The 27,492-nt window shown below is 42.4% G+C and overlaps 1 protein-coding gene across 2 annotated transcripts in view; it reads left to right on the top strand.

The window, feature by feature from the left end:
- The first annotated feature begins 1,274 nt into the window (after positions 1 to 1,274).
- ARHGAP18 (Rho GTPase activating protein 18) overlaps positions 1,275 to 27,492 on the top strand; it is an 80,581-nt gene continuing 54,363 nt past the window's right edge. The window contains exon 1 of one of the 2 annotated variants that reach the window (XM_061623818.1): positions 1,275 to 1,602. In XM_061623818.1, coding sequence (XP_061479802.1) covers positions 1,487 to 1,602 — 116 coding nt within the window. In that variant the 5' untranslated portion in view covers positions 1,275 to 1,486. The other variant, XM_061623820.1, reaches the window with a different exon arrangement.

Raw genomic sequence — 27,492 nt, 5'->3', positions numbered from 1 at the left:
TAATATCAAAAGGGCTTATGAGCTTTAGCAGGCTACACACTAGTCCATGTTTTTCAGCTGTATAGTTCTTTAGTGGCTACCTGAAGCGACCAGCCAAGTGGAGGAGACCCTCTTTCTTAAAAATACAGGATGTGGAAGAAACAAAGGGTTGTAACAATGGTTTGTGTTACACACAACACATTGCTATCTAAAAGAAAATCCCAAGGAAAAGTAAATTCTGGAGAACAGGATGTCAGACTACATAGGCCTTTGGCCTGATCCAACAATTTTTAAATATGCAAAAAAAGTTCATCTGTTGCAGTAGTTTCTTTTTTAAGGATAGAAACCAATGTTGCATTTTGGTTCTCCTCTCATTTATAAGATTCTGTACAAATTTAAGTGTGCTTAAATCTCTTAAGGGTCAATGACCTTGGATGCACCTGGCTTAGCATGGTACTGGGCACAAATTTATTTATTTTTATTTATTATACTTGTATACCACCCCATAGCCGAAGCTCTCTGTTGCTGTTTCCGTCTCGAGAAAAACACAAGGGGCAAGATGCAGCATCTCACTGAAACAGCCAGGAAATATCAGGCTTATGCATGTCTGCATGGGTGTATTTATGCCATGACCCTCTTAATCTCTGCATATCACTTTTCCTGCTTTTTTGTTACCTTAAGGTTGTGGCCATGCCGTGAACAAAGAAGGCCAAGCAACACTTTCCAACCAAGGAGGGGGAAGATACGTGTAAAATTCCTTCCTTACAAACTAGCCAGCGTGAATAAGAGCACATAAATCTTGCAGATGCGAGTGACTGGCATGCACCACCCCACTCACGTACTTTAATCGTTAAACTCCCCATGAGTAAACCGCTGTTCTGCTGCTGCTGGTGTTTAAAGGCGAATGAAGGCCAGGATAAGGCCCTATTATCGCCACCTACTGTCAATCTCATGTAATACAACTCATTCACAACCTTTCATAAAGCTTCCTATCGTTAACAAACTGTCAAATAAACTCAAGTAGCAGCCGAAGCTCTGCTCACGACCGGAGTTCAATTCCAACGGAAGGAGGAAGTCGAATCTCCGGTAAAAGGGGTCGAGGTTCACTCAGCCTTCCATCCATCCGTGGTCGGTAAAATGAGTACCCGGCATATGCTGGGGGATAAAGAAAGGCCGGGGAAGGAACTGGCAATCCCACCCCATATATACCGTCTGCCTAGTAAACGTTGCAAGACATCACCCTAAGAGTCAGAAACGACTCGCACTATAAGTGCGGGGACACTTTTACCTTACAATCAGGGTCTGGGCTGAGGTTGCTCTGAGTCACAGACTCCAATAGGAGAAAGACAGGGAGGAGGAGGAGTCCACTCCTCCCCCCGCCCTGTGTGAAGTACCGGCCTCCAAGGGGCGGACTTGCTAGATGCTAGTAAGCTAAGTTGCTGGGCGAGGCAGGAACTTCGCTGCCCTCCTTTCTCATTCCAGGAACAACGATGCCATCACTCGCATCATGAGCCGCTGGTCTGCTTCGCAGGGAGTTGTTTTGACAGGTTATCACCCCAGCAGCACCAATGCCGAGACGCCAGGAAGCCACGCCAAAGAAAATACAGAGACGTCCCCCTTAAGGTAAAGGCTCGCTGCTCTAAAGTGACCGTTTGCCGGCCGGAAAGAAATTTGGTACCGGCAACTATACGGAAGGGGAAAACGAGAGAGAGAGAGAGACGGTGAGTGGCTTGCTTGCTGGCTTGCCTGCCTCTTCGGGCTGTTCTTACCTATTGACGTAGGCACGCTGGTTGGAGCCAAGTACAAAAGGCTGGTGGCAGCAAGAGCTGCTTTAGGTCATGTGACTAAAGTTTAAATGACAGCCAGAAAGAATGCTAACAGCCCTGAGGTGTGGCGCTCACTTTTAACAGGTGTAAGATTAATGCTAGTGTCGGTGGCGGAGATATTGCATTAAATAATGGACAGTCATCTAAATCTCAAAATTCAATCAGCAGCTCAAGGACCTGTTTATCTCCGTGTGTGTATGTACGTATACACGCATGTTGCGGGGTGGGAGAAGGTGTGCCACATATTAGATTTCTGTATGAGAATCAAGTATTGTATACTTACACAATCCTAAACATATTTTTCTCTAAATGAGATGCATTGATTTTGAATTATATTTAACTACAGTAGCCCTGTTTAGAATTTTGTTTGTTTATTCAGCAAGGTTTGTATACTACTTAATAATAATAAAAAAATCTCTGTGTGGTTCACTTAGAATTACAGTCCTATTTATATGTCTAGCTTATACTTTCTCTTCAAGTAAGCACAAGGATCCAGCAGTTGGGTATAAGTAGCACTGGTGGTGGTGTTGCAGAGAATGTTGAGCTACTTGCGGCAGATGGGAGGTGCTAGCATTCCCCTCATCCCCTTCTGGGACTCCCTATGGAGAAACGAAGCAACGTTTTCAGATTGTTAAAGGGAAAAAAACCCATTTAAACTGCTTTAAAGAACTGAATTTTAAAATTGTAACACTAGCATGGCTCATAAAAGCCAACAGGCTGATGTTTATCAGTCATCTTCAAGCTGAAATATCATGCTTTCCATAAATTGCAGAGGGACAAATAGTATTTCCTGGAATGTGTACTTTGGTTCATGCCCCCCCAAATTATATTTTCCTAATTACTTCAATATTTGTTTATTACTCTGAGGTGTGTGTCCCTGTGTGTGAAGATACTGACTGCATACACTAGAGGCAAATGAAAACTTGCTTGAAAATAAAACAAATACTATTAGAGCAGAGTCCTTGGCTCCTAAAGGCACCTAACTGGGATTTGGAGAAAACTCAAGTGGTTTGCTTCAACAGAATTGGTGCACATTTAGCCTCTGTTGCAGGAATGTACTTCTTAATGTATTAATACAATGTCTTCACCGTGCACTATAATACAAATTCTTCATTTCTGAATGCATAAAGTTAGAACTATAAAACACAAGTTTTGTTTGTTTGTTTTAAAAATAATGCACAGAGGAGACATAAATGAGGCAGGAATAAGTCTACATCAAGTCAAATCCCCTGCCTTGCATTGCAGGATAAACCCTTGAGATGACATATGGTACAGGCACCACAGTCTTATATAAGTGTACTTGAAATTAAATCCCGTTATGTTTCTTTAGGCTTACTCTGAAGTAAATGTGAATGCCATGGCAGCCTTAATTCTTTTCCAGATAATGTAAATGTTGTTCCTTCCATTTACAGATAGCTCTTTTCAGTAATTCAGTCTGAATGTATAAATGTGTGCATGCTAGGCATACTCCTGGGCTGATGCATGATAGGTGTTTGAAGGGAGCTTCCTGATTTGCATGTAGGATTTTACTGGAAACTTTACATGTGAGTATGGCAGCCCCATTCAGACTAAAGCTGATCATGCATTGACTGGGGAGAGTATCTGGCATGCACAGAGTCATTGAAGGAGGTGTGGGGCATGTTCCCACATGCCCCTTCAAGCATCCAAACCAAAAGCCTTGGCTAGAAAGTAATTGAAGCCAATGTCCTTCAACTCACTTAAAAGTGGGATATGCCAACTTGAATCATTCTTGGGCAATAAAATCCACTGAAATCAGTGTGACTTTCTTTCAAGCAAACATGTCTAGGTTATGTGCAGAGTATATAAATTCCAGGCGACTTGCACAAAAGAGCCAAGTCATATACTTTATCATTTGTTTGGGTTTTACCTTTGCATCCTGCTCTTCTTCCAAAAAGCCCTGTGAGGAAAGTAAGGCTAAAAGTGATTGACCCAAGGCCACCTAGTACTTCTCATGTAACCTGCCCACATACAACAGTAGTTTAGAACTTGAATTTGCAGTAAAATCATTCACTGAGTTTCCCTAACAGCCTTTGCCAACTAGTGGGCCACCAGATGTTGATGGACCACAACTCCCATCAGCCTCAGCCAGCATTGCCAATGGTCAGGGAAGATGGGAATTGTGGTCCAACAACATCTGGTAGCCCACTAGTTGGGAAACGCTGCCTAGTAGGTCCTTTTTTTGGAGTCCATATCCAACTTGCTCAGTGCCCCATCTGATGGTTCTTGATGTTTAAGAGCAAAAAAACAGTCCCATGTTGTTCAGTGGTACTAGTGAAGTGGTTCATTCCTAGAATTTTACCAGGTACTGTAAAGTGAGATTTGAATGTATAATGGCAAAAATACCTGGTGTTGCCTTTGACTACCCTTGTCAAGTAGATGTTCTTGTTTAAAACTATGAAAAATGGACAGCTTTCAAGTCGATCCCGACTTATGGCAACCCTACAAATAGAGTTTTCATGGTAAGTGGTATTCAAAGGGTATACATTGCCTCCCTCTGAGGCTAGTCCTCCCCAGCTGGCTAGGGCCTGCTCAGCTTGCCACAGCTGCACAAGCTAGCCACTTCCTTGTCCGCAACTGCCAGCTGGGGGGCAACTGGGCTCCTTGGACCATGCAGCTTGCCCATGGCTGCACAGGTGGCAGGGCATGTAGCCTCTGGGAACAAAGTAGTGTGCTAGCTTTTGAGTTCCCCCAAACCACTTCATGCCAGATGTCAAAAAACATAAAGCCAGGGGGAGGGGTTGGGAGAGAGAGAGAAAAGGCTGTTGATGTTAATCAAGCCATCTATGTCTGCATCTTGTAATTTTAAGATGGAATATGGGATGAACTAGCAGACATTCAAATGAGGCACTTTAGGTGCTTGCAGGTTTCATGCTGCATCCAAGCCTCCTGGGAAGAAGGTACACATAATGCTGAAGTCCCCATCTCTCCAAATACAATAACCAACTACTGTTACAGCTGTTAATCTTGATGAAATCAGCATATGTGTTGCTAAATTGAAATTTAGAGTTGAGCATCCTAATCCCATGTGCCTGCCAGCATTGTTATAATGTCACTAGCACTTCTGTGGGATGGGAAGGAAGTTACTTCCTCTTGAATGGCTGTCTCTGGTTTTTAACCCTCCCCCACACCAGATGGCTTCTTTCCAAGGAGCTCCAACGTTTGAGCTCTTAGTTTCACATATCTCTCTTCATGAACCCACAGTTATGTCAAGATGCAACATGTGAAATGAAGAGATGCCATTAATCTTTATTTTAATGCTTAACATAATTTTATGATAATTTATCAAAATATTTGTGTAGGATTTATTGTGTGAAGCAAGATTTAGGGAGTTAGTTTTTTCAGATGTCCTGCTGGGGTTCCTGTTGCTTTAACATGGTTAGTCAAGTTCTTATCCCATTCATAAAACGTGAGCAATGGAAAATGAAAACAGGGCATCAGTGTATGTATGTGTGGAATCCGTAATGCTAGCAACTGCAAACGTAAGTGTGGCCCAATTCGATTTTTTTTAAAAATAGGAAAAACTGCTACATCTTGTGGTGCAGTAAAGTTCTACAGATATTCTGGAAAGGGTACAATCTGGCATTGAGTACTATATAAGAACTTGCATTTTTTTTCATGTGGGAAATGGCACCTCCAGGGAGAGAGTTGGATAGGAAAAAATTGCATAGATTTATCCTTTCTCACCCAGAACTGTGGCTTGATATGACATCCACTCCCCACCCCCTGTATTTGCCCTTTAAAAAAAAATCCTTGGGAGATCCAGTCACAGATCTTTTGCTGCTACATTTAGTTCGGTATGGTCATTTCCTGCTGTTATTTGGAATAGTGATGGCTGATGTCTCAGAGAATGGTAGAGACAAATTAGGTGAGAATGAAGTGTGTGTCTTTGATTTGTCAAAGGTTTCAGTGATGCTTTGTCTTTCAGTAAACTAAGAAGATTAAAAATGTGCTAACAAGTGTTGCACATCAAAAACACAGTAACATGATGCATATAGGATCACATTCTCACATGTAAAGAAATTACCCTTGTTGCTTTACTGTTGCATTTTTATTTATTATTACATTTATATCCCACTTTTCCTCCAAGGAGCTCAAGATTGCCTACATGGCTCTCCTCCCTCTCCATTTTATCCTTTTGGTATCAAAATAATTCTCTTTACATCTGAACATAACATGGATCAAAAGCTGTGAGTCTATTTTCTTCTCTGTTCCCATGTACACAGTTGTAGGCTGAAGGTTCTGAAATCCCTTTTCAATTTTACATATTACTCTGAAGTGAGTGGTTACACTGTGGCGTTTCTGCTTAAGTTGGTATGCTCTGATAGAAGCTGCCTTTTTTTACTCTTCAACTGGATATGTAGGAACTGCAGTCACATGCTCTGTCAAGTTATGATTTGCCACTGTTTTAGTCCCAAGACAACAGTGCATGCAGTAGATGTGACCTGATGAAATCAGGGGACTTGCTTCGAATAAATTTGGATCTTGCATAGAGGAGCTAAGAGTCTGGCGAGATTAGCAAGGCAGAGAATGGGAAGCGGAGGTGGGTGGGGAGAAGGTTCTTTTCCTACCTTTCTTTATATGGAAATTCTTTGCTTTCTCTCTCTCTGTTAGGGTCCTTAATTGATTGGTTGTTGGCTCTGTGTTCATTTCACAATGTCCATGGGTGATCTTATCAAATCCCATGGCTTATAGTACTACTTGTGAGGCGATAATGCCCAGCTCTCTATACCCCTGACCTGGCCCCTTCACTCCAGACCCTCGTCTCCAGCTGCCTCTCTGATATAACTGTTTGGATGATCTTTTTTGTTCTCTCCAAGTCTGTGTCCAAGGCTGAACTTCTCAGCTTTATTCCCAAGCCCTCCTCTTCTCATAAGCTTTCCTTGTTCATCAACAGTGTTACCATCAACCCTGTTGAACATGCACATAGTCTTGGTTTTATCTTTCACTCCTTTCTCTTTTTTGAACCCCAGATTAATTCCATTGCCAAGTCATGTTGTTTCTTCATTTATAATCTTGCAAAACATGGGTCTTCCTCTCGGTCCCCTTGGCAAAAATAATGCCCTGGTTTTCTCTTGCCTAAACTACTGCAGTTTTCTCATATCTGGTCTTTTGTTCTCTTACCTTATTCACCTCATGTCTGTACAGTATGATGATGCCAAAATAAGTCACCTCTCTTGTTGCTCTGATCAGCCCCTTCTTAAATCCCTACACTGGCTTCCAGATCCAGCACAAACTCCTTACCTTGACTTTTGACGTCTCCATGGCCTTGCTAATCCTTAGCCCCGCCCCACCCCCCACTCTACCCCCCACTCTTATATCCCGATAACATCTCTTACTATGATCTTTGTTCCTCCAGCTTCAACACCATTGGAAGGTCTGCTTCTCCATGAAGGCTCAGTCCTGTTTTCCTTGTTGCCCCATATGTTTGGAATAACTTACTAGAACACCTGTGTAATGCCATCTGTCAAATCACTCTTGAAAACCTACCTATCTTTTTTTCCCCTGTGAATCCCTTGGTATGTAGACACTGAGAAATATAAAGATCCTTTGCTTATCCATGAGGGTCTGGGTAAAAGTCAGATCTAGAAGAATTAAAACAGATTCTCTTGAATTTGTACAATTTTTACATGGGTTACCCTCTGCCAAACCCCATTGCATTAAAGTTTACTTTAGTAGAAGGTGTAGTAAAAATCTGGTACTTCTCAGGAACACAACAACATTAATCCAAGGCAGGGATCCTCATGGATTACTGCCTTGGAATAATAATATTTGGCCATCATTTACCAAAATATAAATGACAACTAGAGGGACAAATAATAATACAGGTGTATTGGTTTAGGTACTTGGAATTCTCTATGAAGAGAACTTATTTTGAGACTTGCATAGAGAGAGCTAAGTATATAAGTGCCAAGCAGATAAATGGCGCTACTCTGAGATTCTGTCACACAAAGGGAAGGCTAGATGATAAATCCACCTTAAATATTGCAAGTGAATGTGATTTCTCAGTTATTTTATGCTACAGAGATATGGGGTGGTAATGAAATATGCATTACAGCCAGAGTCACCAACCTTTTGGGGTATCTGGACACATCTGGAATTATGAGAGAGTGCAGTGGCTACCTACCCCTCTGGTTGCTTCTCTTTCCCGGTCCTTGTTCCAATGGATACGGAGTTACCATGCAAATATGGATACTTTGCTTTTCCATGGGGTCTGGGTAAAAGGTGGATCTGGTAGAATTAAAACTGATCCTCTTAAATTTGCATAACTTTACATAGGGTCCCACCACATAAAGCACCATCACATTAAATTATGTTGGTAGAGTGCATTGTACAATAAAAATTACAGCACCACAGAAATATTGATCCAAGGTATGGATCCTCATGGATTTTTATAATTTTGTTCTTACCCTGTACAAAAACTACTGGCAAATAACAGAACACATTTGTGAACAGAAAGGTAACCTTTGATTGGATGGTGATTGTGAGAGAATCCCTTGCAAGAATTATAAGAATCCATGGTTCACGTTTGTGTTTTGTGTGCGTTGGAAAACACTGGACCCATTATTTTTATCATCTACTCAGTGGAGACAGATGTGATGTATCGGGGTTTTTTGTGGGGGAAACCTATGGAAAAAATTACTCAATTTCAAGATAATCCATTTTACTGCGGGTGTGTGTATGCATGCTTTCTCTTTTTCTCTCTGTTCCTGACTCATGTGGCACTTTGCTTTCCTCCCCCTGCCTCCCTGGTTGTTCTATTTTCCTTTTCCCACAGTAGTACTCTGCTTTCCCTACCACCCTGTTCGTCCCTCAGCTTTCTGTTCAGATGCTCATGCACTAATCTGAGCCTTGAAAAGCACATAGAGTTGAAAGAAGTGGGAAACAGTGGCACTCTTTCAATTTCTCCTGAAGCTCTATGCATTTTTCAGTGGAAAAAAATATCATGACAAAGGGGGCTGTGTGTGTGTGTGTGTGTGTGTGTGTCAGAGGCTTTGCAGGCACCAGAGAAGTATTTAAGGGTGCCATTGCATTCACGGGCACCATGTTGGCAACCCCAGCATTAGAACACTGGCAATAGACCAAAGCAGGTTTTTTTGTGGAGATTATTATAACTTCCTCCACGGACTCTGCCACTTTTCCTTTGTGGAATGGAAGTTGGCCCCTGTCTAAAGCAAGGGTACACATAGTGTTGAAATTTCAAAAACCCATGTATACATCAAGTGAATAGCTGGTAAAACGGATATGCTTTTTGTTAAGTAAAGGTAAAAAGCGAAATGACATTATTTGTAACCTGCTACAAATACAGAATTTGCCCAAAGTGTGCTGGGATTATCTGTCTAGATGAAAAAATGTAAGAAGAAACAGACTTTATGAAAAGCATCTGTAGGTTATATGAGATTATTGCAACAACCCACATGATATTGCCTTTTTAAAAAGGACCATCAAAATCTAGATATCTGAAAAGATTTGATTTTCCTTTACATAGTACTTTCCTTGAACAGCCATGTTGAATGACAGATAAAAACAGCAAACCGTTTCTAATTGGCATTGTATCTGAAATTTGAAACAGACAGCATATGTAATTCATAACATACTGATACGCCCCCTACATGATGGTCAAAGCAAAATAATCTTGAAAAAAACTTTTATTTATTTTATTTTATTTATTAACATCTTGTTCAAATCAGGAAATGGTTTGTTTTTTGGGAGATTCTTGCCCGTTTGTTAGCTTTAACTCAGGGTGGGGAACCTCATTCTGGGGCCCAAATGTGGCTCTTCCTAGGCCACGCCCACTTCTCAGGCCACACACCTACCTGGCCCTTCTCTGTTTTCTCCTTAAGTGCCTTTGGTTGCCTGGAATGTTTCCGTGAATTATGATCGTGCCTCTTGCTTAGCTGGATGGAAATTTGAGAGATATGTGTGTAACCTCTTGTATAAAGGTTGCTCCACCTTTTGGCCTGACTCACTCTTGTTCTCTAGCCCTACCCAATCCTGGCATTCCCATGAGGAAATGCGGCGTTGGACTGAAAAAAGCACCTCACCCATTCTTTAACTACAATGAAAATTCATGCCAAAGAAACAGAAAGGACTAATTTGATATCAGGGATAACAGATCTTTTCATTAGGATTTTATTGTACCAGGGAAAAAAGAGTTTTATAGAGAGTTTTTGAGATGGATAGATTCTGCATGATGATATTTTTTGTAGCCTTTTGTAATAGAAATTTTATATGGAAGGTGTCTTGATAATGTTAAGGTCAGTGGCTAATACAATGATGATATTTAGTGATGCAAAGAAATTTATGTGCAATCCCATTCCCACTTTATTTTTTTCAGATATCTTACCCATCCTTTACCATAAGGTCCCAGGATGGGTTATAACCATATAATCATTTAACATTAAAATTCAGTAAAACAACTTAAAACTAACCAAGGAGTGTACATCACACAATAGAGGTGGTTCCACAAAAATGACACAAAACTTATCTGCCAAGGCCCAGGGTACAGAGGTGTGTCTTCAGCAGACAACGGAAACTATGTCACGAAGATGCTTGGCATGCCTTTATGGGGAGAGAGTTCCACATCTTGGAAGCTGTTGGTAATACTGTGGGGGAAGGGATAGTATTTCTGAAGATACAATGAGTAAACTATTGGTCCAGGCTGTTTGAACTGTTCATTTGTTAGCCAAATTATGCTAAACAACCTTTTAACAATAGAAGCGAAAGCTAATAGCAGGGCTGTGGAGTCGGTACACCAAACCTTCGACTCCGACTCCTCTATTTTTCTACTGTCCGACTCTGACTCCACTCAAAATTGCTTCCAACTCCACAGCCCTGGAAAGGGCTGTAAATGTCTTTTTAAACTGGGAGCTCTCATAGGAGCATTTTTATCGCTGCCTGAATATGCACTGATCTTGGCATCACAGCATTTGTCTTCACCTGGGTCCTGTGTCATACACTGACACACAAAATGTTTTCCATCTTGAGTTATGGTGAAATGCTCAACTACAGCTGACTTCATGGAAAGCTTCTTTGACATTTTGAATTTATATTTTAAAAAATTTGTCAATCAAAATTTATTTTGAAGTCGGAGTCGGTACATTTCTACCGACTCCGACTCCACCCAAAATTGCTTCCGACTCCACGACTCCGACTCCACAGCCCTGGCTAATAGGGTAATGGAGTGGACATAAACTTCTGTCTAGCTTGTCTAACACAGAGACAGATGCTATGAAAATGAAGTGCTGGAATTTCTCAAATGCTTACACTTGAATGATCACCCAACTACCTTATGAAACATTTCCTTGTGGCTGTTCAGGCTTCTGAACAGTCTATTCTCATTTTTGTAAATTGGCCCTTAAGTTGCTTGTCATTTTTTTCTTGTGTTTCACTCAGACTAATCAGCTAATACTTACCAGATAGTTAGCCAACAATTTACAGACTCCTGCTCCAATTGGATCTAGTTAGGATTCAAAGAGTTGTTTATGCATGTCTAGATGCAGCAAAAATGTAGGCAGAGATGCATTTGAATGTGAATTCCATTTTAGAGCAATGCAGTGAAGATAGGCATAATCCAAACTTGGATGTTGATTCATTTTACCCTTGTGGTTTCTGATCCAGCAAGTATTATGTTCATGGATCTCTTCAGCTTGTATTCGTTTTACCAGAGGTAATGAAGAAATGTAGGTAGCTTGCTAGAGTGTCCGGTTGTCTTGTAACACAACTGTTACAAACATAATTAATGAAAGCACACTGATGGTCAACTCTAGCACTTGGTGAAAGATTTCTTTTGATATAAATGTAAATTTTTGAATAAAACACACCACTTTAAAAAATCCTATGCCTAGTCCAGAGGTTGAGTTAACATACTAGTCTAAATAATGGAGGGTTGGTTCAGAGTTTTAACCAACTAGGTTTTTTAAAAAATGAGCCATACAGGACCATTTGGGATCCAAAGCTCTCATGCCGCATCCCATGTTGTTTAGGAGAGCTCCCAGGTGCTTTACAGATACATTTCATATGTTTGGCGGGAAGCTTATAGACCTCTAGTACAACCCCCTGCTTGATGCAGGAAATCTAGAGCTAGAACACCCCCAATAGACAGCTGTCCAGTTACTGCTTGAAGATCACCAGAATGAGAGAGCTCCCCTCCCCACCTATGTAACTGGTTTCAGTTTAAATTGCTTTTACTATGCAGGGATGCAGGAGGAGAGAGGAGGAGAGACAGGAGTAATGACAAGTGTTATTTGGATGATTTGGTGACAATATTATAAATATGGGATTTGGGAATAAGTGGATCTATTTGAAGAAACTTCTCACAAGTTTTTTTCCTGACTCGTTCCCCTCTCCCTTTTCAACATCATTGCTTGCTGTGATCTTTAAACTGGAAATTAGACTTCAGTCTTACAATGCGCCTGATAAAGTGTAAAAATGTGAATGTCAGTTGTTGTTGACCATAAGGAATTCTTCCAGGTTGGTGATTCTCTATCATTTCATTACCTCTTAAGGCATTTCCATAGTAGTTCTTTGGCTGAAGGAGTATGAGGAACCATGAAAAAATGAGTAATGCAAAATCTTCAGTTTCCTGGTATGAGAATAATATTTCATTGTGGAGCATCACTAAGGCTTTGGACCTGAAATCATATGAAACTTATTTAATGTGACAGTTCCAGAAGAAGTGGCTGGTGGCTTGGAGCCCAGAGGAGTTCAGTCCCAACCAGTAATGTGAGATTTCAAATTCTTTTCCCATCAAAACAAATAGGAAATTAGTTTATTCCCATTAGTATTCATGAAAGGCCTCTGGGAATTAAAAGTTTTAAAGTGTATTATATGTTTCTTATGGTATGTTAGTGCTTTACCCTCCAACATTTCAAAGATAAAAATAGGTGCACTGATGTGTGGGAGAGGGAATGAGATGCTGAGTCTGATAGCCCAGAGACATGGCCTGGTGGACAGTGGTGTGGCTAACATAATCTGGGCTCAAATGTGCCACAGTTAGGGCGAAACTAGGTAAAATGTTAACTGTGTGAAAACATTGGTCCCTATACAACATTTGAGGGGACGTCTGAGCAGCCTTGTAACTATGGCAGCTTAGGAGGGAGAGTGTAACTTTCCTGGTCCTGACAAAAATCACTTCTCTGAACTGCTTTTTGTGTGTTAATGGGAAGTTCCCAGTGGTACCCCATGGAACTTCCCTTGAAATGCAAGTGGTAGCTTCAGAGAGGTGATTTTTGTCAGAACTGAGATGGGAGAGGAGAGATACTCCGTCCCCAACCCCCATGGTTCTGAAACAGCTGTTGTGCTCAGGCCTGCTTTTGGGCTTCCCATAGGCATCTGGCTGGTCACTGTGAGAACAGGATGCTGGACTAACTCTTATGTTCTTATGAGGAAACTGATGCTTCTCCATGGCTGTTTTCATTACAACAACAACAAAAGGCAAATGTTCATGCAATTGATGTCATGTCTCATTTGGCCCTTAGAAAGGAGTGCAAGCAAACAAATGGCTTTAGATGACTAAGGCTGCAATTCTAACCATGTCTACTCAGAAATATATTGTACTGAATTCAGTTGGGCTTACTTCCAAGTGTCGGGTTAGGACTGTAGCCTAACGCAATGAGATAAGCTACACACTACAGACTGTTGCGTTTATGTTGCATATACCATGTAAAGGCTATTGGTGCCATTTTACAGCAGAAGAATGCTGACACACAGCAAAAAGTGACTAGCTGAAGATAAATTTGGATTTCTCTTCCTTTGGTCTGCCCTGTGTTGATGTGGGAGGGGCTTCTGAGGGATACAGACAAGACCCAGACCATGGGGAAGCTCACAGGAAAATAGTCTAATGAAGTGAGGTATGTACTTTGCATTTTGTAAGTCTCTCGTACAGTTGTAAATATCAAAACTTCTCGTGTTATACTCATACATGTTTCTGAACATGGGTGTAAGATGGAGCCTGGTTTCAGAAAGCATAGGTGTACATTTCCCATGTAGTCTGGTGGTCAAATTGAAATTGTGTGTGTGTTCTCCAAGCCTGAACGAACACCAGTTTTCTCTGGTCTTGTACTTTTACTGCAAAAAAAGTTTTGTATCCAAGATTAGTTCTTTGGAACCGTTGAGGCATCATCTTAAAAATAATTTTTTTCAACTTCTGAAAAAAATGGTTGTAGAGTAGTGAATCTACTATGTGATGATGCACAACTGGTTTTATCGTATGTAGACATATCTTAAAATAGTTACTTTTTATTATTATGGTCTTTAAGGCATTGTCTAGATAAAGTGTTCCTGTTCCTTTAAATTAACAATGCCTTCCTCATCCTCAGGAAATAAGATACCAGCTGTTACAAGCATCTGTACTACAGATCGACAAATAAATATAAATGTGCATAAAATATAAAGTTGAGGAAGAGGCTGTAACTATTTAAACAAGCATAAAATACATTCAGTGGAGTTAATTTCTATCATGATAGAAAGTGTATGAAACTTAGTATACATACTGTGCTCTAGGTTGTTAAAAGTGTGTACGCTAACCATGTAAAGGAGCAAGATCCTGGCTTGCTCATTGCACCCTCCAATATGGGTGACCTATAAATACAATTTATGTGAAAATGCTTCTTTTGGTCTGAAAGAAAGAATTGGAAGGTAAAGTCCCCACCTCAAAAAGGATCAACAAATATGGAGCACCCCCCCTGCCCCAAGGGAAGATTACAACATTTGGACCTCTTTAGTTTAAAAATATTTTCCATAGTGTGAAGTGGATAGACAGAATTTTTTCTCCCTCATAATGTTAGAACCTGGGGCCATCCAATGAAGTTGAATGTTGGAAGATTCCGGATGGAGAAAAGAACAGGGATGACCTCGCCTCAGTTGTTCATGCTCTGGTAACTTCTAAGCTGGATTACTGTAATGCGCTCTACGTAGGGCTGCCCTTGAAGACAGTTCGGAAGCTCCAGCTAGTGCAAAACGCAGCAGCCAGACTGCTGACGAGGACCAGCCGGTCAGCGCATATAACACCTGTTCTGGCCCGTTTGCACTGGCTACCCATCTGTTTCCGAGCCAGATTCAAGGTGCTGGTTTTGACCTATAAAGCCTTACACGGCGTGGGACCTCAATATCTTGTGGAACGCCTCTCCCGCTATGAACCTACCCGGTCACTTCGCTCAGCATGTAAGGCCCTCCTCCGGGTACCAACCCATCAGGAAGCCCGGAGGACAGTTACTAGATCTAGGGCCTTTTCTGTAGTGGCCCCTGAACTGTGGAACAGCCTCCCCGAAGAAGTACGCCTGGCGCCTACACTTCTATCTTTCCGGCGCCAGGTTAAGACCTGGCTATGCTCCCAGGCATTTTAAGCGTTTAATGTTATAATTTTAAATTTTCTACTTTCTTTTGTTGCTGCTTGTGTTCATTGTTTGTAGGCTGATTTTATTGTGATATTTTGTATTTTAACTTTTTTTGTACATCGCCCAGAGAGCTACTCGCTATGGGCGGTTTATAAATGAAACAAATAAATAAATAAATAAATCGTACAGCTCATAGTTAGTTGGGAATTTACTAACAAAAGGCATAGTGATGGCTGCTAACTTGGATAGCTTTAAAAGGGGTTTAGACAAATTAATTGTGGATAAGGCTGTCAGTGGCTACTAGCCATTATTGCTGTGTACTACCTCCAGTGTCGGAAGCAGTATACCTCTGAATATCCATTTATGGAAATTGCAATGTACTGCTAGTAGGTTTTCCATAAACATCTGCTTGGCAATTGTGAGAATAGGATGCTGGACTAGATGGGCCATTGGCCTGATCATCATGGCTCTTCTAATGTTGATAATCTGAGAGTAAAATTATATATTTAATGCTTTATAACCAACTAGTGCAGAAATCCACACATCATTGCGTTTAAATATTGGGAGTGTGTAGCCAGTGGCAGACAGTTATGCTTGTTCAGTATATGCACATTTGTGAATACATTGGCTTTCTCATCCTCAGGTAGAAAAATTCAATGGAAGGAAAGTTTCCAAACTGATTTGGGAGTGGGCAATGGCTTTGTCCAATTATTATTGATTGATTGAATAAATTTATATTCTGCCTTTCCTCCCAAAAGAAGCCCAGGGTGGCAAACAAAAACATTAAAAACATCTTTAAACATTAATCTTTAAACATGTTTTAAAAAATCTAAACAATTCCAACACAGATGCAGACTAGGATAAGGTCTCTACTTAAAAGGCTTGTTGAAAGAGGAAGGTCTTCAATAGGTGCCAAAAAGACAACAGAGATGGCTCTAGTGTAATACTTTAAGGTGAGGGAATTCCAAACGATAGGTGTCAAATCACTAAGGTCCATTTCCTGTGTTGTGCAGAACGAACCTCCTGATGAGATGATAAATCTTGATACCTTTAACATCTTGGGATGCTTCAGTTCCTAAACCCTGAGCATTGTAACTCAGTAAATAGGTGGCCAGACGTTTTGCTGTGCTTGTAGCTATTTGGAAGAGGGCCAAAATATTTAAATATCCTGCCTCTGTTTATATAGGGTAGAACAGAATGGAATATGTGCTTTAATTTTGAAAGACAAATTTTAATTTAGAGTTTTCCTTTAGGGAGCATGGAGGGGACATATCCTGGTGCATATTCAGGATCTTTAATATCTTTCCATCACTTGCAGCCTTTATTGTACCTATATATTTTTTCTTTTTCTTATAAAATCAAATATTTTAATAACTACCATTATTTGCAAGAATCAATGAGTACCAGCAAGATTGTTTTCATTTGTTTGTACTGGCACTTGCAATATTGGAGTTATTAATTCTCTTCCCATCCTACTGAAGGAGTATCTTTTAGTGAGGCAAATCATAAATCTGGCCTCTCTGTGCAGATACCTGACCCTGCAGTGAAACGCTTTGTGGAGGCAATGCTGAAAGAAGTGTGATTAATAAGATTAGGTTTCCTATACAACACTGTGGGGCTGACAGGGATTGTTGCTTTCTTTTACTGATGTGATTTCTGGCAGACTAAGGAGATCTTCTGTTAGAGATTAGTTCTTTGATTTCTCTTCTTATCAGCAACAGCAAATAGCATGAGATATGCATATAGACTACAAATCAGAATAAGGTTTGATATGTATATAGAAAGCTATTGGGGAGAGTTTCTGTGTGTACATGAGGGGTCAAGACTTAAATTACTTTACTTGTCATTCAGGTATAGGTATTTATGAAATGCCTGTTGGTTTGTTTAGTGCCAAGGCATTCAACTGAAACCTCAGAGGTTTCTGATTTGTACTGATACCTCCTTCAGTGCTCCTAGCCAGGGCCAGTTCTAAAGGGCGGCCAGGTTGGGCACTGGCCCGAGGGCCCCAGAGCTACAGGAGCCCCTGAGGGGCCCTCCGCTCCCCTTCCATGATCCGTGCCCCCCCACGCCCCCCACTTACCTGTCAGCCGGCTTTTTAACATTGCCCTTAATGAAGATGGTGGCTGCAACTTCCCTAAGGTGCTGAAGCTGCTGCCACCATCTTAGTTGATGGCAGAGATGTGCGCGCATAGCATGCACGTGCGCCATCAACAAAGATGACGGCGGAGGCTTCATTCCCCTTAGGGAAACCGCGGCCGCCATCTTCATTAAGGGCAATAGTAAAGACTAGACAGGTAGGGGGGGCGTGGGGGGGTTGCATGGGGGGGCTGCACGCGTGCGCATATGTGTGTGCACACACACCCACTCACCCACTGGGGGGCCAGGGCAAGCTGATGCCCAAGGGCCCCTGCATGCCTGGAGCCGGCCCTGCTCCTAGCTGTATATGCATATGAGCCATTGACATTTATAAATGCATATGTGATTCCTTCATAACTGAATGCATCACATTTGTATATATGGCTATAGCACTCTCTTCCATATGACATTAGCCTCCAAATCCCTTTCCTATTGGTTCCAGTATGAGAATTTTTGGAAGCCTAAATGTGCTGCTGGGAGGGAAGGCCAAGAGAGGAGGCTGTGGGCCAGATTTGGGGGCATAATCCTATTGGCTGCATCCTGCTGGCAGTTCCCCACACCTGCTGTAAAGAACAGGGACACTTTCTAAACAATATTTTTGATCTAGAATGAATTAAGCTAATTAGCCTTATTTTGGTATAACTGCTTGTTCTGTATAATTAATTCCCTTTCCCAGGCTTTCAAATAATGTGGAAAATTTGGGTGAAGTAGTAAGGACCAGTGTGGTGGTAAGAGTATCAGACTTGAGTTCGCCACTCAATCACGAAACCCATTAGGTGACCTCAGGCAGACCATTTTCTCTCAGCCAAACCTACCTTGCAGGCTTCTTGTGAGGACAAAATGGGGTGGGGGAAGGAGCTTTGCCTGAGCTTCTTGGAGAAAAGGAAAGATATAAATGTCAAAGGATAATATGTGAGTTGGAGTGGAAAAAAGAAAATCAACAAAGAACTATGGAGGATACTGAACTTGGAAGACTTATTTAAGTATGCTTGAATTTTCTTCCGTTTCACTATGTACTGCCTCTAACTAGATTTTATTTGGATTATTATTTTTAAAATTAAAGCTGACATCAGGTTCCATGAAAGTTTCTGAACTTCACCTATCTGTAGATAGAATATAAAAGCAGGGAAATTGGGCAGCTATAGTGAATGCACCAGGGGAGCAGGAGACCTGACCTCTCTGAGATATTGGACTGCCCTTGGATTACTCCTGGATTCCGGCATCATCCAAAGTAGCTGCTCACACCTAGTGTCTACTTCTGTAGCTTTAATAGTCCACATGAACATTTTAATTTTTTATTTCTTATTTGTCTCATTTCATCTTACTATATAGGTTTTTTTTACCAGCATCACACTGCTTGTGAATGCTTCTCTACAGGCATTTTCATAAGTAGTGTGACACTGTTAGGTGAGATGTGACGGTGCTTGAGGACCCCGTCACCAGCAGTGCGCAAGGCACCCAGTGGTGAGTGGGTGAGCGAGAGGGGCAGAGGCGAGCAAGGCACCTGGCAGCACCTGTGCTGCCTGGGCTTGGGCCTTGGTTGGTCAAGGGGAGGGAGAGAGGGTGAGAGGCTGACCTGTGGGGGGGGAGGGAGACCCATGGAGGAGTGAGGGAGGAAGGTCTGTGGGAGGAGGGGGGCTGGTGACCCATGGGGGAGTGCTGGAGACCCATGGGGGAGTGAGGGGGAGTGCTGGTGACCCATGTGCAGGGGGCGGGGGAGTGCTGGCAGCCCTTGGGGAGAGGAGCACTAGCGACAGTAGGCTGGATTGGAGAGCAAAGCGAGCAGGGGCAGAGCCCCTAGTAATAAAAGTATTATTAAACTACATTTGCAAATCTTGTTTCTTTTTACTGTTTTATGACTCTGGGTTTTTAGCTTTTTAATGTGTATTTTCATTCAGTAAATAAGAGTAATTGAAGAAGCGTGGTAGAAAGTAATAGTTTGTTTCTTTATTGCAGCAATGTTAATGTGCATGGTATCCATCAATCATATTTTTTAAAGCAGTACAAGTGGGAAAAGGCTGTAAGCTCATGGTAGAGTACATAGCATCTCTTAGTGAAGCACATGGTGGTCACTTGAGGTAATGTGACTAATTAGCAGTGTTGTAACAAGTGACTAACAATTTGAATAAACAATAATACTCCTCCTGTCTGAAACCCTGGAGAGCTGTTGCCAGCCAGTGTCAACAATGCTGAGCTAGATGGACCAGTGGCCTGCCTTGGTATTAGGGAGCTACCTATGTTTCTGTACTTATGCAGCACACATTATTTGCTTATTCAGCTGACACTCCTGATTTGTAAGAGGAGATGCAAATCTGATGCACATACACTAGATGATGCAAAATTATTTACTGTGTTTCTCACACAGAGTTTATTCAATGTAAGCAAACCAATAAGTAGTGTTAGAGATGGAGAAATGTCAATTTCAGGTGTATAACTTCTTTGAAAAATGTTTTCTGTAAGGAATGTAACAATTTAACCAGATTTGTATAATTATAAAATAATAATGTTATAAAATAATATTTTTTGCACACAGATTATTCCTGAGTAGAGAAAAAAACACACTTGTGTTTGGTGGAAAACCTGAGAGGAGTTTTTTTTTTCCAAAAGCCCCGCAACTTTGCTTTGTATGATCCGTATAAAAACCATTATAAAATTGTTGTCTTACCCTATAAAATAAGCAAGATTTACAAAAATCGCTATTATAAATTTTGGGGCTGTAGCAGATATGAGGCAGGCTTTTTAACATTTCTGATGGTCGTAAAATCCATGGATATTGGGAGGATGGTATATAAATGAAACTAATGGTTCTCTCCAGCCCAGTTAACATTATGTCAAAATGTAAAAATAGTTCTATAACAAAAGGATGTAATGCATCATTTTTTGGAATCACATAATCTTATTCTCCTTAAATGACTCACCTCAAGCTCACAGTCTACTGTGGAATGGTAATGTAAAATCTGGAACATTGCTGAAATGTTAAGGGAGTATCCAATGAAGGGAAGGATGAAGAAAAACAAACTTTTGAAATGGCTTGGTTATAATGTATTTACTTTTGTGAAAACAGCTAAATTTGTTTATTTCAGTTACTTGTGTTTCGAGATCTGCTTTCTTCAATTGCAAATTTCATTTCCCCATCCCCATTCCTTCTTTTGTTGTAGCTCAGTGAGGGTGACTTGGAATGTATGCAGAACTCTAGGCTGGGGGTGCGTCATGTACTATATCCCACGTCTATAGCTATTTTACTACATTCCCGACATCATGATATCCTGTATTTGTCTACCCTCCTCTGGCAGCAACTGATGGTGTGATGTGCGTGTGAGAGAAAAGCAGAATATCATGATAGCAGCACATGAGTGAGATCTACCAGAAGTCATGAAGGGAAGCTAATTGTGTGGCTGCCATTTTTGGTGGCAGCTGAGCATTTAACATCCTTTCTGATTGGTCCTTAGAGGCAATTCTCACATTAATGAAGGTGTGTGGCAAATCCTTTATAATTGTGTCTCTGGGGTCACTTGGTTGAAAGCACCCTCACCTGTAAACCTCTCTGTATGGAAAGCTAACATCAGAGAGAGAGAGTATCCAGACTGTCCTTCTCCTTGATATCTTAGCTAAACACATGCAGAAATGTACCACATATCTGCATTTAATACTTGGATAGACTCTGGGGTTGCTTAGGAGCCATTGAGATGTTCTATGACTCTGACAGGACTCTGCTTTCCTGACCCCTAAAGCAACCCAGTTGCTGGGCCCTGGTGGGTTAGCACCCAAGAGGTAGCACTGAAATCCAAGAGAAACAAAAGAAGTAAAGCCTCACAGGTGCAAAGAAATACATTTTTGTAGTTCTTTTAAAACACTGAAATTTGTTTTGGTTGAAAATAACTTTCTTCAGGAGCATTTCTAAAAAATGAAGCTCTCCTTTCAAATCAACCTCTCTCAGCTCTTGAACAGGGCTCATTCGGCATATGTTTTACTGGAGACAGCATAATAGCAGTAAAAGGGATATAGATCTTCTGTAGCAGATGAAAGCTTTTGATAGGAACATTACACTGCTTTTTTGTGTGCAATTGCATTGTATATTAAGGCCAATAGTTGGGTGAACAGCTCAGGTGAGAACAGTTGGTAACTCTGTTTAAAAAATAGTGGTGGTACAACAATGCAGTGCTTTTGTAATATCTGACTCATACCCCAAGATCAGAAAGGAAGAAATGTGACTTCTTACCACGACTGTAACAATCGGTTGGGACTCTATGAAGGACTGGGTTTATCTTGCAACTATACAAGAAATGCTAACGGCTAAATGCCAGAGGAAAGGTCCAGAGAATATTTATGTACATTTCTTCAGTCTTTAAACTGCTTAGCACAACTACTCCTTGAGTGTAAATAGTTTTACAACAACTTGCTCTGAAACTGATGCCTATGGGTAGTTTTGTGGATCAAGCAGACACCTGGATGCTTCCTGAGTCATACTGTGGTCACTAGTATGTCTTCTGCAAACTGGAAAGTATTTGAGTAGTACAAAAGAGAAGGTAATATAAGAATACTCTCCGTGATGTTCACTGTATCCTTCAGATTTGTTCCTTCAAAGTTAGTGTTACGTGTAGATTGCTGGGCCTGCACCTGGCTGTTTTGTCCATAAAACTTTAAATGCTAAATGAGATGCTGTGTGGGAAATTTGTGAATAGTCTTCCAGAGCTTTGCTTTTAAGTAAGAAACAGCATTTAAGGCTGCAGTTGGGAGCAGAAGAATGGCAAAGAGGGTATTTTGTTTGCTCAGGAGTGTTTTCTGTCATACTTCTCACCTAAATTGCAGGAAGAGGCAAGGAAGCCCGTGGAATTGCTTTGGGATATGTAACATGTATTCTGATAGATACCTATGTTTAAGCAAATATAGCTTTTGTAAAATATTTTTTACAGACTTTTAATTCATTCAGTTACTGATTTCCCCTCTCCCAAGACTTTTTCTTCAGACTGCAACTTATTTAACTGATGATTAAATGATTTCAGAATATCTTTCTTCTGTCTTGCCTTAGTAGTTGTATAAAGCATTGTATTTAGTGTGAATGCAGGTTTTCTTCTATGCAACAACATAATATCAATGATAGCTACAGTATTCTTGGCATCCGTAGGCAAACCAGCCTACAATGTGTTGATTTATAACTGGAAAATAGGTCTGTAACAATTAAGTATTCTATCATCTCTTCTGTTCCTACTAGAATTAAGTTAGAAAAGGTATATTTAATGTTTGTTTTGGGCTGTATGCCATGAATTAGGCCAGTATTAGCTATAATACCTGAAGTCTGTCCAGCTTCCATTTTCTCTTTGGCCCAAATTCCATTGTAGGAGCTAGTCATGGTAGCAAAGCAGTTAGTTTCAGGTTTCAAACAATTTAGCTTGCATATATGTTTTTTTCTTCTTTTGTGATAAGTAAGAAACTTCCTTTTCTACCCCGGCCACTATATTCTGCTAACAAGTTGTTGCCCCGTTGCCTTTATCTACTAGGAATTGCTCTGAAGGTAATTGGTATCCCTTGAGGTACTGTTACATTAATCTGCACAGGATATAGAAAACTCTATTAGCACAAACCTTTAGTGAATGGCTGTCATACATCTTGCTTCTGTGATATTGATTGGTCCTAGTCTCCTACAGAGAATTGTGCCTGCTGAGGGGTGAGACTCAACTGTCCTGGAAAGTTCCATTTTCTTTTTCCTCTTGGTATGCACCTTAAGGATTGTCATGGATGGCACTTCTCCTAGACAGGAGTTGCTATGTTATATTGGATTCATGGAAGTGAATCTACGGGAGAATACAGTGCTTTGCTCTTTTTCCATCCATGGATGAATGTGTGTGTGCACTGCCTTCAAGTCGATTCCGACTTATGGCGACCCTATGAATAGGGTTTTCATGAGGCTGAGAGGCAGTGGCTGGCCCAAGGTCACCCAGTGAGCTTTATGGCTATGTGGGAATTCGAACCCTGGTCTCCCAGGTCGTATTCCAACACCTTAACTACTACACCACACACCACATGGATGAAAGCTCCTTTTAAACTATATTTTCAAATCCTTTTCTTTTATGGTTTGCATGCCTGTTGAGTCTAGATTTCTAAAAATGAATCTGTTTATTAACAATAAGTTGCATTGGATTTATCCTGCTAAGTCCATCTGTGGTCTTAAATGCTGTTTTTGCTATTTACTATTTGTGAACATGTACTATTTATTTATTTATTAGTTATTTATTTAATTTGTATCCTGCCCTTCCTCCCAGCAGGAGCCCAGGGCGGCAAACAAGGCACTAAAAACACTTTACAACATCATAAAAACAAATCTTAAATACATTAAGACAAAACAGCATTAAAAACATTTAAAAAACTTTTTAAAAAGGTTTAAAACATTATTAAAAACATATTAAGCAAATCTCACACAGAGACAGACTGGGATAGCTCTCAACTTAAAAGGCTTGTTGAAAAAGAAAAGTCTTCAAAAGGCACCGAAAAGATAGCAGAGATGGCGCCTGCCTAATATTCAAAGGGAGGGAGTTCCACAGGGTAGGTGCTGCCACACTAAAGGTCTGTTTCTTATATTGTACAGAACGAACCTCCTGATAAGATGGTATCTGCAGGAAGCCCTCACCTGCAGAGCACAGTGATCGACTGGGTATGTAAGGGATAAGATGGTCTTTCAGGTAACCTGGTCCTGAACTGTATAGGGCTTTGTACACAAAAACTAGAACCTTGAACTTGGCCCGGTAGCAAATGGGCATCCAGTGCAATTCTTTCAGCAGCGGGGTGACATGTTGGCGATACCCTGCCCCAGTGAGCGGTCTCACCACCGCATTTTGCACCGGCTGCAGCTTCCGGACCAACCTCAAGGGCAGCCCCACATAGAGTGCATTACATTAATCCAGTGTGGAGGTTACCAGTGTGTGGACAACAATGGTCAGGCTATCCCAGTCCAGAAATGGCTGCAGCTGTTTCACCAGCTGAGCTGGTAAAAGGCACTCCTAGCCACTGAGGTCACCTGGGCCTCTAGCGACAAAGATGGATACAGGAGCACCCCCAGGCTAAGGGCCTGCTCTTTCAGAGGGAGTATGACCCTGTCCAAAGCAGGCAACTGACCAATTATCCGAACTCGGGAACCACTAACCCACAGCACCTCCATCTTGCTAGGATTCAGACTCAGTTTATTGGCCCTCATCCAGCCCACCACGGAGTCCAGGCAGCTGTCCAGGGCTTGCACGGCCTCTCCCGATTCAGATATTATGGAGAAATAGAGCTGGGTATCATCGGCATACTGCTGACACCTTGCCCCAAATTTCCTGATGATGGCTCCTAAGGGCTTCATATAGATGTTAAACAGCATGGGGGACAAGATGGTACCCTGCGGCACTCCACAGCACAGCTGCCAGGGGGCCGAAAGACAGTCACCCAATGCTATTCTCTGAGAACGACCCTGGAGATAGGATCAGAACCACTGTTAAACAGTGCCTCCAATACCCATCTCACCAAGTCGGCCCAGAAGGATATCATGGTCAATGGTATCAAAAGCCACTGAGAGATCAAGTAAGAATAACAGGTCGCACTCCCCCTGTCCTTCTCCCGATAAAGGTCATCCATCAGGGCGACCAAGGCCGATTCAGTCCCATAACCAGGCCTGAACCCAGACTGGGATGGGTCAAGATAATCTGTTTCATCCAAGAGTACTTGCGGTTGCTGCACCACAACCCTCTCAATCACCTTCTCTAAAAAGGGGGTATTTGCAACCAGTCGGTAGTTGTCACAAACCAATGGCTCCAGGGTGGGCTTTTTCAGGAGTGGTCAGATCACTGCCTCTTTCAAGGCAGCTGGAACCACTCCCTCCTGCAATGATGCGTTGACCACACCCTGGATCCACTCGGTCAGACCCCCTCGGCAAGCTTTAATAAGCCAAGAAGGGCAAGGGTTGAGAAGACATGTTGCTGGCCACATCATCGCAAGCACCTTGTCCACGTCATCAGACTGCATCAACTGAAACCGTTCCCAAGAAATTGCAGCAAACGTTGCACTGGACACCTCATTGGGGACTACAGTATAGGTAGATGGGGCATCAAGACTGCTATGGAGGCGAGCAACTTTACCCTCAAAGTGCCTTGAAAACAATTCACAGTGGGCCTCCAAAGCGTCTAAGACTCCATTTTCTGGAGTTGATGTCAACAGACCCCTGACAATATGGAAAAGCTCCACTGGATGGCTACTTGAGGATGCGATGGAGGCAGAGAAGTGGGCCTTCTTTGCCACCTTCACGCCACACAGTAGGCACGGTTATGATGTTTTACTCATGCCCGATCAGCCTCACAGGATGTCTTTTACCACTTGCGCTCTAGCCGTCGTCCAGCTTGTTTCATTGCCCTTAGCTCACTGGTGTAGCAAGGTGCAAGCTGGGCTCCACAGTGCAGGAAAGGGCGCTCAGGGGCAACCGTGTCAAAAGCCCGATGTGCCTTGCTATTCCACAGCATGACAAGGGCTTCAGCAGGGTCATCTGCTCTGTCTACTGGGAACTCCCCCAGGGCGTTCAGGAATCCAGTGGATTCCATTAGGCTCTGGGGGCGGACCATCTTAATCTGTCCACCCCCGCTGCAGGGAAGGATTGGAGCCATAAGTCTAAACTTCACCAGGAAGTGATCTGACCATGACAATGGGGTGACATCCACCCCCCTATCTCCAGACCACCCCTTTCTTCATCTGGAGCAAAAACCAAGTCGAGGGTGTGCCCTGCCCTATATGTTGGGCCAGTAACAACTTGAGACAGCACCATGGTCGTCATGGAGGCCATGAAGTCCCGAGCCGGAACACTAGAGGCAGCCTCAGCATGGACACTGAAATCACGCAACACTATTGTTGTGGACTGCTCCAATGCCACAGCCAAGATGACCTCCACCAGCTCAGTCAGAGAAGCTGCCGGGCAGCAGGGTGGACGGTATACCAGCAGCAACCCTAGTTTGCTGTCTCCTCAGCTCAACACCAGGTGCAGGCCCTCACAGCCAGCTCCAAGTCAGAGTGGTTTCCTGGTGACAGAGATGGAAGTTCTGTAGACCACAGCAACCCCTCCCCCCCTGTCCTTGCAGCTTGTGCTGGTGTTGCACCGAGTATCCAGGTGGGCAAAGCTGGGTCAGATCAACTCCTCCCAGCTCACCCACCCAGGTCTCGGTAATACACATGAAATCAGCACCTTCATCCACAATCAAGTAATGGATGAGAGTGGACTTATTATGTACCGATCTGGCGTTAAACAACAACACACACAGGCCAGTGGGCACAGCAGATGAGCAACGAGGAACCCATCCATGAGAGGAGTGGCAGCAAGGAACAAAGTACAGGTAGTTTTGCCTTCGCCTTCTATGGTAATTCACCACATCCCCATGGCTATATTTCCCTCTGCCCGTAATGAAATTGGGGTGGCATCACCCATGTTCCTCTGTGCTAAGACTCCACTTAAATACCAACAAAGCCTGCCGGAGCAAATTATCCCAGTAGGCCTCTGCGAGGATTGGGAACAGTCACACACATTCAAACTTACTCACACAGGGCCCATCTACTCACTGTCTACTCCTGTCTCACACCCAGGGAGGGCCAGCCTTCTGCCAGTTACAGACTCTGTCTCTGAAGGCATCTGGCAACTTTCTCCTCTCATTCAGTTGACTGCACAGGCTCCCACCCTGTGCAGGAACCACACATGCGCCACACACCCTCCCCACCACCAATCTCCTCTAGACTGGTTTAACAGAAAACAAATTAAGAAATACAAAACAAGACAAAGTAATAGAAGGGGGTAGCGCCCTCACCCTCGGGACTCCCTAAGGGGCTCCCCAAGGGCAGCTGGGCTTTTATGCCTCCTGACCCAGCCAGCAGCTGTTGCAAGGGGCTGCGAGATTAACTGCAGCCTCTCTGAAGCAAGGGCCAGCCAGGGGGTCCCAGTCCCTGCAGCACTTACCAGGGACTTCAGCTGTCTGGACAGACAGCAGCCCAAAGGAGCTAGTAGCCAGCACCCAGATGCCAGATACTCAATCCCAAGGCAGGTCTTCTTCAGTCCCCTCGTGCTGCAGCTGTTCCCCAATGTACTATTGGTTTATACATCACTCTTGTTGCTTGTTTGTGGGCAGCCTATGCCTTACACTGAGTCAGACCATTGGTCCATCTAGCTTATTATTGTCTACTCTGCCTGGTAG

Source organism: Rhineura floridana, chromosome 4 (assembly GCF_030035675.1).
Source record: "Rhineura floridana isolate rRhiFlo1 chromosome 4, rRhiFlo1.hap2, whole genome shotgun sequence".
Lineage (NCBI taxonomy): Eukaryota > Metazoa > Chordata > Lepidosauria > Squamata > Rhineuridae > Rhineura > Rhineura floridana.
This window is presented reverse-complemented; position numbering and strand designations above follow the sequence as displayed.